The sequence below is a fragment of the Trifolium pratense genome, linkage group LG5, assembly GCF_020283565.1.
Source record: "Trifolium pratense cultivar HEN17-A07 linkage group LG5, ARS_RC_1.1, whole genome shotgun sequence".
NCBI classification, from domain to species: Eukaryota; Viridiplantae; Streptophyta; class Magnoliopsida; order Fabales; family Fabaceae; genus Trifolium; species Trifolium pratense.
The window spans coordinates 23,994,531-24,008,915 of NC_060063.1; the positions used below are offsets into that span (position 1 = coordinate 23,994,531).

General features: G+C 37.2%; 2 protein-coding genes across 2 annotated transcripts; both read right to left on the minus strand.

Moving 5' to 3' along the window:
- Positions 1-5,345: 5,345 nt before the first annotated feature.
- On the minus strand, positions 5,346-6,019 carry LOC123885565. Its single transcript, XM_045934848.1, has 2 exons — positions 5,747-6,019; positions 5,346-5,653 (listed from the first exon to the last, which is right to left on the minus strand). Exons 1-2 carry the CDS (start codon positions 6,003-6,005, stop codon positions 5,499-5,501), a joined length of 414 nt encoding a protein of 137 aa, XP_045790804.1. The 5' UTR covers positions 6,006-6,019; the 3' UTR covers positions 5,346-5,498.
- Positions 6,020-9,210: 3,191 nt separating this feature from the next.
- LOC123886295 lies at positions 9,211-11,244 on the minus strand. The gene has a single exon (XM_045935626.1). It carries the CDS (start codon positions 11,242-11,244, stop codon positions 9,211-9,213), a length of 2,034 nt encoding a protein of 677 aa, XP_045791582.1.
- Between the last annotated feature and the right edge of the window lie 3,141 nt (positions 11,245-14,385).

A 14,385-nucleotide genomic window follows, 5' to 3' on the forward strand; every position in this document is an offset into this window, starting at 1 on the left:
AGAAATCTCTGATTTCTCCTCAGCATCCTCTGATGAAATTTCAATGGGATCTGGGTTTTGCTCTTGTTCTTCTTCTTCTTGTTCCTCTTCTGGAACATAGCTAGCCAAGAACTCAACATAGTCAGCATCATCTTCATTCTCTTCAGCTTCAGAGTCTGATGAGATGATTATTATCTCAGCATCTTGTGGTTTCTTGTTGTCTTTTTTATCCTTCTCATCATCTTCGCGTTTCTCTTCGTTCTTCTTTCTCTTAAACTCTGCGATGCGTAAACTAAATCTTTTCATTATTCCAACTTTCTCTTGCTTCACTTGTTTATTCTTGTTTTTACGTGAAGAAGGCATGTTAACTCGTTCACTTTTTATAAACCCTTGAGCGCGTTGGTTTTCGTTTTTGAAATTAATTCACCTTTGTAACAACCACTCTTCTTTCTTTGACTGTCTTGGTTATATAACTTTGTTTTACTTTTTGATAATGACAAAAGGGGGAGTAGTTACGCATTAATTGATATGCTCCAAAACTGAAACCACGCCTTTTATCTCGCTTTTATCTGTTAAGTTAAAAGTTGTTACTTTTAAGTTGTTTTACGTATTTCAAGGTGGAGACTAAGTTAGTTGAAACTGAAATAAATTTCATAAGTAAGGATAAGTTAAGAGTGCAATTTTAACTTAGCCTTATGAGACTTAGGGGGAGAGCTTGCAAACCTCTCACTCTGAAGAAAGATATGAAATTTGTTTTATTTCAAAACATCTTAATCTTATACTAAATTAAAATATCATGGATAAAACATAAAGTTCAGACTTTATGGAGTATCAATCTTAGGGGGAGCTTGCAAACCTCATAAACCTAAGAGAAACATGATAAGTTAATTTAACAACAATTGTCAATTAATACTTATGTTTGTCATCATCAAAAAGGGGGAGATTGTTGGAACAAAATTGATTTAAAAATGTTTGCCCCTAAATCTATAAAGGTTTTGATGATAACAAAGTATTAATAAACAATTGGAAGGACTAAAAATTTATTTTAAGTGCGCAGATATAAGCATCATATAAGTCCTGAGTGAAGTTCAGAGGATGTGAACTCAGAAGTTCACAAGCGCTCAGAAGATGTTGGACTTCAGAGGTTACAACGTTCAGAGGATGAAGACTTCAGAACTTCTTGTCTGTCTACAAGCTTCATCAAACTCTGAAGATCTCTTTGAAAGCTGTGAAGATTCCCTTTGCTAGTCAACTCTTCTACCAATGAAGAAAAGGACCTTTCAAGCCTGATCAGTTCAGCTACCTCTGTTTTGTCTGTCCTATCTTGAGAACGTGGGTCTTCAGTTTTGTTAGCTGAATAAGGAAAGTCCACTCTGCAGTAGTCAAAGTACCTGAAACTCTTTCTTAGTTTTGGATACAACCAAACTGCATCAAGACAGACTGCTTGAGGACAAAAGATTATCAACTCCAACGGTTCTTTTTGCAACGACTCTTTTCTAGTAGTATATATACTAGAAGATTCAGCTACAACAATAACAACAATTATCAAGATTTGAACGTGCGCTAAACAAACTCTGAACTCTGTGATATACAAGCTCTGAACCTTTGTTAAGTGTTTTTGCACTTTAGTCAAATACTCTGTACTATTTGTATTTGCTCTCTTTAGGTTCATCTAAGAGCATTTGTATATTTTCATATACTTTATTATTCTTGAGAAACTTAAGCTTGTGTGCTTAAGTGTGAAAACTTAAGCTTGTGTGCTTAAGTGTGAAAACTTAAGCTTGTGTGCTTAAGTGTGAAAACTTAAGCTTGTGTGCTTAAGTGTGAAGTCTTAAGCTTGTGTGCTTGAGCATTGTTTGAGAAGTCTCTTGCTTGTGTGCTTGAGCAGGTGTAATCTTGTGTGATTATAGTGAACTCCCTTGGAAGTGCAAGGGGACTGGACTACTCTCGTTTTGTGAGAGGAACCAGTATAAATTGCTTGTGTGATCTCTCTCTCTCTCTCTCTTTAACTTGTTATTTATTGTGTTACTTTTCCGCTGCTAACGTAGTTGAGTTAAGAACTTGAAAAAGTTTTAACTTAGCTAAAACACAATTCAACCCCCCCCTTCTTGTGTTTTCACACCTTCAATACCCGTGCAATCCTACCTAGGAACCTCCTAGATATGAGACCCAGTCTCAATTCCTTCTAACAAAACGTATTGTGTTGCTGTCAACTTTATAACGATAAGAGATGGAGACACCCTTCTAAAAAACTAGACTTCACTCTCGCTTAAAAGCTTTTGAGTGAAACACACACACACTAACTTCGTACTTCAAAGCTTAGGAGTAGTTCACAATTAAAACTCAATAAACTCAGTCCTAAACTTGCTCACAATTAACAAAACACTCTAAACCCTAAAACTTACACTTTTAGTAAAACATGGTTTAGATTACATGAGAAAAATAGGTATGAGTCTTCATGTATTTATAGTCTTCAATTGTCTTGATGTGCAAGCTATGTTTTCAGACAAACACGGCTGGAGTATTGCAGTCAGCCCTAGATTATTTTAAAAATAAAACAATATTTGATTTAATACAAAAATATATCACGTTATATTTTTGTTTCAAATAAAACTCATACACCGCCTTCCAGAACTTTCAGAGACTTGGACAACAAGGGGCGGTTTGACTTGGCTCATAAGCTTTATGCATAAAAACGAATTAAATCTTCCTATGATTTGATATAAAAATTTCTGCACAATACAAAGCAGATAATGCTGTACTCGTATGCTTATAGCATCTTGTCTAGCATCTAGCTAGAGTTGGCTTTTGCAAAATGCAGGTAATCATAAAAACCAACACACATGTTAGACAAACCCTTTTATTACAAACAAACAAGTCACCTAGACCATAATACTTTATTCCCATTTGAATAGTTCGAGAATACATAGAAGATGCCGTTAGTAAGAAAATGAAAATGAATCGTTAGAGCTCTCCATACACCCACTTTCCAATGCTCTCCATTATATATAGCGTGTGCAAGGTTTTAAATTGCGGTTGCGGTCGTGGATGCGGTTGCGGTTGCAGGTATTGCGATTGCGGCTAATGCGGACACTGCGATGCAATTGCAGCCGTTGCGGCGTGAAATAATTTTTTATCCGCACAAACACAGAAAAAATACTATAATTATTGTAATTCCTTATATATCTTTTACTTATAATTCTATATAAATTTTAATTCATTTTTAAGTCATCGAGACATAAGAAGACATAAACTCTAAAATGAAAGGACATAATGGAAAAAATAAAGGTGAGATTCTCTGAATTTTTACGAAAAGGAATATTGGATTGAACCGTTGCGGCCGTTGCAGTCAAAACTCCGTTGTGTTGCGGTGAAATGCTGTTGCGTTGCGGCATCACGTGTGATTTGAGTTCACACCGCAATTGCGGTCCGATGCGGTTGCAGTGCCTACCGCATCCGCACTATTGCGGCCGCATCAGGTGATGCGGTCCGCAATTTAAAACCTTGAGCGTGTGGTCTTGGTTTAGTGTAAACATAAAACCTTCTTAATCTTAACTCATCCATTCACGTCTATTCTTTCTTTGAGTTATTATTATTATAGAAAATGATGATGGGTAACAATCAACCAAATATGCAGTTTCAATTCAATATGATGATGGGTAACATGACTGATTGTGATTTGATTTCTATATCCCAGATTCAATATTGCTGATGCGGTAGCCACCGCAACCGCATCACACTGTAATTGCGGTGTGATCTTAATTCACGTATACGGCCGCATCGTAACCGCATCACAGCTGCATCGGAAGCCGCATCAGATGTTTTTGGCGATGTTCCTTCAAATTTTCTCACCAAAAAGTAAAATTTATGAACTTCAAATCCTAATTTATGTCGAATTAATGAAAAATCTTACTTTTAACAATCTCTCAACCGTGTATTTTAAATACATTCAAATTATTGTTTATAGAATAAACTAAGACTATGCAATGATGGATAAATAGTGTAGTTACATAGTAGTTTGATTTTATATAGCTTGTGAAATTTCAAAATGATTTCACGCCGCAACAACCGCATTGCGCGTGCAACAACCGCAATGACCGCATTCGCAATAACTGCAACTGCAACCGCATCCGCAATTTAAAACCTTGGCTACTGTATCCTCCTTTTTTGCAAGGTTGACCACAACAATTTAAATTAGTGTTTATGGAATAGACTAAGACTATACAATGGTGGATAAATAGTATAGGTACATAGTAGTTTCATATATATAGCTTGTGAAATTTCAAAATGATTTCACGCCGCAACAGCCGCATTGCGCGCTGCAGCATCCGCAATAAACGTATTCGCAACATCCGCGACCACAACCGCATCTGCGACCGCAACTTAAAACCTTGGAAGACACTATGAAAGCAATTGGAGCTGACACTTATCCACAGTATTTCGGTCATTTATGTTTAAATTTATTAGAGTATTTTGTAGTAGTTGTTTTTGACATTCATGAGTCTTTTGTTGTTTTCGTGATATTTCGGTTAAAAAAAGCAATCTTTTGTCTGTCTTGTCAATAAAGGTTAACAGTTATGCAGATAAGCCTATAACTATGGGCTCTACAATTTAAGTCTTAACCAAGGTTTTAAATTGCGGCCGTGGATGCGGTAACGGTTGCGGTTGTTGTGAATACGGTCATTGCGGTTGCTGCAACACGCAATGCGACTGTTGCGGCGTGAAATCATTTTGAAATTTCACAAGCTATATAAAATGAAACTACTATGTAACTACACTATTTATCCACTCTTGCTTAGTCTTAATTTATTCCATAAACATTATTTTGAATGTTCTTGAAATATACGGTTAAGAGATTGTTAAAAGTAAGATTTTTCATTATATTTGACACAAATTAGGATTTGAAATTCATAAATTTTATTTTTTGGTGAGAAAATTTGAACAAACATCGCCGAAAACGTCTGATGCAGCTTCTGATACGGTTGTAATGCGGTTACAATGCGGCCGTACACGTGAATTAAGATCACACCATAATTGCGGGTTGTAATGCGGTTACGATGCAGCCGTACACGTGAATTAAGATCACACCGCAATCAGCAATACTGCGGCCGTAATTGCGGATGCGAACCGCAATTTAAAACGTTGGTCTTAACCACTCAAGGAAAAAAATCACATCACAATAATAATAACAATAAGTAATATGAACAATAATCCTAAGAGGTAATCAATACTATGAATAGAGACTAACTATAGTTTTTGAAATTTTGAGTCACAAAACCACAACCGGAAACCCTAAATTAAAAATCAAATGTGTTTACAACTATGATTTGAGACACTATGATTAAAGATAAATAAACAAGAAACATTAATGATGAATTTTATTAAACATATAAAGGGAGCATTGGAGTGTATTAATAATAATAATAAAAAAAAAGTGGGGTTTTATTATACTACTCACACCAAACAGAGTTCAGGCACCATTCTTCTTAGGGGTTGGAGGAGTAGGATGGACATTAGCATCATGACGAGGAAGAAGAAGAGGAATCTTCAATCGAAGAAGTTGAATCTTCAATCTCAGAAAAAAGATGAGGATTTTTTGTAACAAAATCAAAACAAATAGCCTTCTTGAGAGACCCTACCACATACCCAGTGAGAGGAAGCCACACATACTTGGCTGCAAAAAAGCTGAAGGGATTAACAAAATATAACATCAATATTGATGTTATGGTATTGGACACCATTAGAGAGGAATATGCCATCGCCAAACCTTCCCCCGGGCGCGGCATCTTTATGATGAAAGAAACACTGAAACACAGCTCGACAATAACCAACAATGCGTAGACCAAATATCGGCCTTTCTCCAATAGCTGAGTGTGGCCTGTAGCATGCACAATAAGATAAGCTCCGAGTACAAGAAGATGAAGAAAAGAGAATCCAAGCAAAGCATAAAACGTTGTCTTGTTTGATGGTGTTGGTGGTGGGGCCAACAAGGATTGTGCATTTGATGGTGGTGATGGTGGAGCCATGGTGAGAGATGGAGAAGATATTTGGACTGTTGCAATTATTAGGGCTAAACCCTACCATTTTTTTTGGAAAATTCTTAACTATCCATTCAAAGTGATTGGGTTAGAGTTACCCAACTTAGTTGTCAAAAGCATATTGGTCTATCCATATCCACTTTCTATTCTCATTTTGTCAAAAAAAGTGTATAATTTTCTCATTGCGTCTATTATTAGCAATTTAACCCCTTATATTAATGTTTTTCCATTACCAAAAACAATAGAGTTAAGTTCCCAAAACATATTCTCCTCTCTTACATTAACGTTGCTCTCACACAACATTTTCGATCCATTGGCACTTGAATCTGCTATAGTACCAACCTTAATCTGCTATAGTAGAGTAATAAGTTAATTTAGTCTCTAAATTATCACTCTCTCACCAACTTAGTCCCTATACTATTAAAAATAACTAAAAGGTCCATAATCTATTTTTCATCTGTCAATTTAGTCCATAAACTATCAATCTCTCAGCAACTTAGTCCCTAAACTATTAAAAACAACTAAAAGGTCCCTAATCTATTTTTCATCCGTCAATTTAGTCCATAAACTATCACTCTCTCACCAACTTAATCCCTAAACTATTAAAAACAACTAAAAGGTCCCTAATCTATTTTTCATCCGTCAATTTAGTCCTCGGTTAACTTGTCTATAAAACCCTAAAATATTAGCACCCTTTCTTCTTCCACGTGCTTCGATGAAAACAACCTCTAGCCGCATAACTCAATTCATTCTTTCAGAATAATCATTTAGAACGAAAGAGATCTTTAATATGAAAAAAGTGGCAATTGTTGATTTCTTTTTTTTTTAACACAGAATATTTTTTTTATTAAACTTTTTGACTGAAAGATTACAAAAAAAAAATATGATTCAACCGTTTTTGGTTTTATTGCTTGTTGTTTTGTCTGGTTTAATAATACTGCTTATCCTAGTGAGTTTTATGGTCTCACTGGACCAGAAGCTTCTCAAGCTCAAGCATTTACTTTTCTTGTTAGAGACTACGCTAAAATCAGGTCTGTTTTTTGTTCTCACTTATTAAATTTCAAGCATTTGTATGGTGAATTATCTTTGCAGGCCGGTTGTATTATTGGTAATACTAGTAGGAGCTAGCTTTTTTCATCCATGCCAGTTTGTTAAGAAGTGCCTTGGAGATATTATAACAGGTTTGTTAGGAATCATAAAATGATGTTTATGAGGGACTAAATTGAAGGATGTGAATATAGTTTAGGGACCTTTTAGTTGTTTTAAATAGTTTGGGGACTAAGTTGGTGAGAGAGTGATAGTTTAGGGACTAAATTGACGGATGAAAAATAGATTAGGGACCTTTTAGTTGTTTTTAATAGTTTAGGGACTAAGTTGGTGAGAGAGTGATAGTTTAGGAACTAAATTGACCAATTACTCGCTATAGTACCAACCTTCTCAATCTACTACTCTTTTTTTACTCCACCAGTGAAATCTGGCACGCAGTGAACACAATGCTGCACAAGATGCTATAGCACACGTTGCAGCAAGACAGTCGCAGAACACAGTAAATAAATAAATAACTTGCAGAATAATAAATAAGACAGGTAATTGTTAACCCAGTTCAGTGCAACGTCACCTACTCTGGGGGATACCAATCCAGGAATGAATCCACTATAATAGCTCTAGTTCAAAGCCCTCGACCAACACCCGGTACTTGACTTATCACCTAGACACTACCCGTGCAATCCTACCTAAGAACCTCTTAGATAATGAGACCCTGTCCCAAATTCCCTCTAACAACACGTACTATGTTGCTGTCAATAATAATAATCAGGATGGAGACACTCTCCTAGAAACTAGACCACACTCTTGCTTAAAAGCTTATGAGTGAATCACACAAACTAACTCCGTGCTTAAAAACTTAGGAGCAGCTTACAATAAACAACACAAACCCAGTCCTAAACTTGCATAAAAAACGACACAAGAAAGGCTCACAAAAGACACACACACTAAACCTTAAAAACGCACACTTTTGTAATACAAGGTTTAGAATTCACGAGTTGTAAAGGCTTGAGGCTTCACATATTTATAGTCTTCAATTGTCTTGATGTCCAAGTTAGGTCTTCAGACATGTACAGCTGTAGGAATTGCGGCCCAACCCTAAATTAATTTCAAAAATATAATTTGTTTGTTTCATGTTGTACCAAACAAAAAAAACGCCAAAAATATAATATAATTATATTTTTGTTTTAAATAACATTCCTTCAGCAGACTTCAATAAAACTTGCTGAGCAAGTCTCGTTTTGCCCAGACGCACGTGCTTGAATATATAATTGAAGCAAATCTTGACTCAGATTTGAAATAAAAATTCTGCACGAAAAACAGAGCATCAGGATGCTGTACTATAATGCTACAGCACCTCAGTCCAGCATCTGGCTGGTTGGCTTTTGCAAAATGTAGCCAATCAAAACACCAACAATCTCCCCCTTTGGCAAATTTTGGCTAAAACAACCTTAGGCCAGTGCATAGAGAGATACAGTCTAGACTTTCCTTCGAGTCAACATAAGCACACAACTAGGAAAGAAAGTAGAACGATGCTAAGCTATTTAAACTTTCCTTCGAGTCAACATACGCACACAACTAGGAAAGAGAGTAAAGAAATTCATCAGATGAATAGATAGCTAGCACGTAAGCATCAGAGGCATGCAACAGCGGAACATAACACATCTTAGCCTCAAAGTACAGACAGAGAGAAATAAACTCTCACATAGTGGATTCAAGATCGGAGAAATAAACTCCTTAAAATTTAAGCAACGCCACAGAGAATAGGAAAAATAAATTCCTATATAAGCATGCATATTAAAAGTAGTAGAAAAATAAATTCTACCTACTCCCCCTCAATATATGCATAAACTTTCACTCCCCCTCAAATTATGCATATCACATAAAACATGCTATACTAGATGCTATAGCATTCTTCATCACATCATGCACATAAACACATAAACACATTTTACTCCCCCTTTTTAGCCACAAATTCTGACAAATAAAGTCAGTACCATAGAATAGGAGCAAAGAACCATAGAATACCAAGTAGTACAAAGTCACAGGATGTCAGAACATAAGGAACCACATAGTACATGTTACAAACCATAAGGGCTAAGCCTTCAAAAAATAACATCCAAAATAAAGAAAAAGTTACAGAAGCAGATCATATTGAGGGACTTTCATCAGAGGCCATCTCCTCTTCTACAGTGTCACCACCTGCAAGATCATCATCATGGGAAGCGCTAAGGGAAGGACCAACTCCATCCTCATTTGCCTGTGACTGCTCAAGCTCCAAGGCTTGGATTACACCATCTACCAGCTCCTTCTTCTCACCTAGCATTTTACTAACCTCCCTGAGATTAGCAATCATCTGTCTCTTGGTCATACCTGCAGCTGGTTTCTTCAAAGATGTTACAGCAATGTCTGCAGCATGTGTACCTTCCAATAATCTAAAATCCATGGTCAAGGCTGAGGGTCTAGAGACAGGCACATCAGAGTTAGTGCAGATGTCAGGATGTTGAGACAAGATAATACCACAGATCACAGTGGGAAAGGCTATTGGCATTTTTACAGCAGTAGAAGACCCATGGAGAATTGTTGCATTAAAAATATGAGTGCCATAATCAAAAACAGTACTGGTTCCTACGGCATAGATGAATTTGGCCAAACCTGTAGCTACACTGTTGGAGTGTGTAGTGGGGACCCAGTTTGCTGCACCAATTTTGTTTAGCAGAGCATATTTTGTAGTTAATTTTGCAGCAGACAGTTTTCCAGCTCTTGGCCACATTCTTACTTTGTCACCAGTTATAGTCTTGCATATCTCATTCATAGATATCTTCAATTCAGGTGCAGGAACATCACTTCTTCCCAGATGTTGATTGATGATGGCTGGTGAGAAATCAACACATTTGCCCCTTACATACACCTTTAAGTATTCAGGACTTAAAGGGTCATCACAGTCAGCTGGGATGTTTACTAAGAATTCTCTAGTCAACTTATCATAGCATTTACCCAACTCAGATACAGTTTTCATCAGCCCTGCCTCTTCTATCAGATTTACAATGTCTTGACATTTCAAGAAATCTTCAGTTAGATTCCTTTCAATGGCCATCCTTCTCTTGACCACGAATTTCCACCTGTCAACATACTCAACACAATGAAAGGAGACATTATCAATTGGTACAGATGGGACATTAGGAGCCATTCTTTTTCTCTTGGCAGATTTCTGAGGAGATGCTGCAGGAGATGCTTCAGCATCTTGATCTTCCTCATAGTCAGAATCACTAGAGGAGATAGTTTTTCTCTTCACAGTCTTCTTCTTACTTCCAGAGGGTATAGTGACCTTGCTCCACTGTTTCTTAGGCCCAATTTTAGTTTTGGTGGCTTCAGAAGGAGTGGCTATATCCTTTCCTGTATTACTTCTCAGCCTCCTAGATATACCAGCCCTAGGAGTACTCTTGAATTGGAGGCTTTCAACATCAATAACATTTGCCTCACTTGTATCAGGCACACTCGCACTTTTACCCTTATCCTGTGTAATGACATCAACAGGGATGGAAGTTTCAGTATTTATTTCATTAACAGGGACCACAGGAGAGTTTGGTGAATCAGGAACCACAGTGGTGTTAACATCAACCTGTGCTGCAGATGCTGTAGCATCATTTGCAGCATCTTGTTCTGGAATTGATTTCTCACTAAAAGTCATCTCAGACTCAGGATTGGCCTTAGTAGTAGCGCCAATATCATCAAGAATATCATCAGGCTTTTCCAAAGAGGGTTTCCCCAATTTCTCAGCAGTCCTAGGGTTTTCTAGACCTAGGTTTTCAGACCTTATATCAGACATCAAATTTTTCATACTACTTCCAGGTGCTCCAACATTAACGTCCACATTTGACTTAATAGGACTATCAAGATATAGTTCACGCATCGTATGAACAGCTTTAGGTGTAGATTTAGATTTTGATTTCTTACCCGTTTTTGAAGCAGATGCATCACGCGAAGTAAATTGATTTTTCTTTGGCGTTGTCTTCTTCGCTGAAATCTTCTTCCTCTTCGTTGTTTCCCCAGGAAAAATGGTTGAGATTGGATAGGCGATTGTGATTTGTTGAGGAAGAGAATCGTATGAGGGTGATATGGTGGTTTGTGAATGAAAAGTTTCGTCGTTTTTGGAAGGGGATGAAGTTTGAGAGCTTGACATGGTGGTTTGTATTTTTGGAGGAAGGTTTTCAACAATGGAGGTTGAGAGGAGAAGTTGAGTGGTTGTTGAAGAGAGAGAATGAAGAAAGATAGTGTGATGGAGGAGATGATGAGGTTGTAGCGCGTGAAAGGGGAAGTTAAGGAAATTTTTGATTACTTCCCCTAATTTGCGTGCACCAATGAATGAAGTGAGGAGAACCACTTCAACTGCACGCCTTTTGTGCTGTAACTGCTACAAATCTTCAAATAGGCAAATACCAAGTTTGCCTCGCAATTTTTCAAATTGAACTGCATCTAGAGCTTTAGTAAATATATCAGCCAATTGTTCTTCAGTTGAAATATGCTCAAGCGTTACAATACCTTCTTCAACTAGATCTCTAATAAAATGGTGCCTAATATCAATATGCTTCGTCCTGCTATGTTGGATAGGATTCTTTGAAATATTGATGGCACTAAGATTGTCACAGTACAATGCCATAGCATCTTGTACCACATTGTACTCCAGCAACATTTGTTTCATCCATAATAGCTGGGAGCAGCTACTACCAGCAGCTATGTACTCTGCTTCAGCTGTAGATAAGGATTCACAATTTTGTTTCTTGCTGAACCAAGATATAAGATTGTTGCCCAAAAAGAAACAAGCTCCTGAGGTGCTTTTTCTATCATCTGCACAACCTGCCCAATCAGCATCACAATATCCTACTAGCATAGAATTCTCACCATGAGTATACATGATCCCATAGTCACATGTACCATTCACATACTTCAAAATTCTTTTTACTTGAGCAAGATGACTCATCTTTGGCTCAGCTTGGTACCTAGCACATACTCCTACAGCAAAAGTAATATCAGGCCTGCTGGCTGTAAGGTATAATAAGCTTCCTATCATGCTTCTATAAAGACTTTGATCTACATCAACTCCCTTTTCATCTTTGGTAAGCTTTAAATGGGTTGCTGCAGGTGTTCTTTTATGAGCAGCACTTTCCATACCAAACTTCTTCACTATATTTCTTGCATACTTGCTTTGGGAGATAAAAATAGTATCTTCCATCTGCTTTACTTGGAGCCCAAGAAAGTAGGTTAGTTCACCTACAAGACTCATCTCAAACTTAGACTGCATTTGCTGCACGAAATGCTGTACCATCTCACTAGACATTCCTCCAAAGACAATGTCATCAACATAGATTTGTGCTATTAGAAATTTGCCTTGATCTTCTTTCACAAATAAAGTCTTGTCATTTCCTCCATTCCTGTAGCCTTGACTAATAAGGAACTCAGTCAATCTTTCATACCATGCTCGAGGTGCTTGTTTTAATCCATATAGAGCTTTCTTTAATTTGTAAACATGATTTGGAAAGCTTGGATCAACAAACCCCTTTGGTTGTTCCACATACACTTCTTCATTTAAGTACCCATTGAGGAAGGCACTTTTCACATCCATTTGGAATAACTTGAATTTTAGAATGCATGCCACTCCTAGAAGTAATCTAATGGATTCAAGACGGGCAACTGGAGCAAAAGTCTCATCAAAATCTATCCCTTCAATCTGTGAGTATCCTTGTGCAACCAGCCTTGCCTTGTTTCTGGTCACAGTTCCACTTTCATCAGACTTATTCTTGTAGACCCATTTGGTACCAATTATATTTGCATTTTCAGGTCTAGGAACCAAGTCCCAAACTTCATTCCTCTTGAACTGATTTAGCTCTTCTTGCATAGCATTTATCCAGAACTCATCAGTCAGAGCTTCCTTCACATTTTTTGGCTCAAATTTAGACACAAAACAAGCATTAGAAACTAAGTCAAGTGTCCTTCTAGTAGTAATTCCTTGATTGGGATTACCAATAATCAGGTCTGTAGGGTGATTCTTTTGAGTACGAGTAGAAGGTCCTTTCTTTGGAGTAGCAGAGATTTGTTCAGATGCAGTAACCTCTGTATCATTCTTGGATTCATTAGTAGTTTCACAATCTACACCACCTGTTATAGATGCTGTAGCATCTTCTGTATCATCTTCAGCAGTTTCACTTGAGGTGTCATCTATTACCACATTTATAGACTCCATCATGGTTTTGGTTCTATTGTTATATACTCTGTAGGCTCTACTATTTGTTGAGTATCCCAAGAATATGCCCTCATCACTTTTAGGGTCGATTTTGGTTCTTGGTTCTCTATCAGACAAGATGTAGCATTTACTACCAAACACATGGAAGTGCTTAATAGTAGGTTTCCTCTCTTTCCATAATTCGTACAGAGTAGTTGTTGTTCCAGATCTCAGGGTGACACGATTATGAATATAGCAGACAGTATTCATAGCTTCTGCCCAAAAACCATGTGAAAGCTTCTTTGCATGTAACATTACCCTTGCAGACTCTTGTATAGTTCTATTTTTCCTTTCTGCTACACCATTTTGTTGTGGTGTAATGGGAGATGAGAATTCATGTATGATGCCTTCAGAGGCACAGAAGTCAGAGAACCTGGAGTTTTCAAACTCCTTACCATGATCACTTCTGATCCTTAATACAACATTGTTTTTCTCCCTTTGAAGTTGAATACATAGATCTTTGAACACATCAAAGGTTTCTGACTTCTTTCTAATGAAATTTATCCAGGTGTATCTAGAAAAGTCATCAACAACAACATATGCGTACCTTTTACCTCCCAAGCTTTCAGTTTGCATAGGACCCATCAAGTCCATGTGTAGAAGTTCAAGAACTCTGGTGGTGGTAAGATGCTGCAGCTTTGGATGTGGCATCTTGGTTTGTTTCCCAATCTGACAGTCTCCACATATGCTACCTTCTTCAATTTTGAGATTTGGCAGTCCTCTGATGGCTTCTTTAGATATTGCTTTCTTCATGCTTCTTAGATTAAGATGACCAAGCTTTTGGTGCCATAGTTTTACTTCATCTTCTTTAGTGATTAAGCATGTTGACATATTTGCTTCTTCTTGGGGAACCCATAGATAGCAGTTGTCTTTTGATCTGACACCTTTCATCAAAATCTCACCTTCGTTATTTGTAACCAAACATTCAGACTTGGTGAAGTTTACTTTCATTCCTTGGTCGCATAGTTGACTAATACTTATCAAATTTGCAGTCAATCCTCTTACTAACAGCACATTGTTTAGTTTAGGCAAGCTATTACTTCT

Coding starts and splice junctions, on each gene's coding strand:
- LOC123885565 (XM_045934848.1), bottom strand. CDS start 6,005: ATGGCTCCACCATCACCACCATCAAATGCACAATCCTTGTTGGCCCCA. Junction 5,654..5,746: donor GATGCCGCGCCCGGGGGAAG/GTTTGGCGATGG, acceptor GCTTTTTTGCAG/CCAAGTATGTGTGGCTTCCT.
- LOC123886295 (XM_045935626.1), bottom strand. CDS start 11,244: ATGTCAAGCTCTCAAACTTCATCCCCTTCCAAAAACGACGAAACTTTT.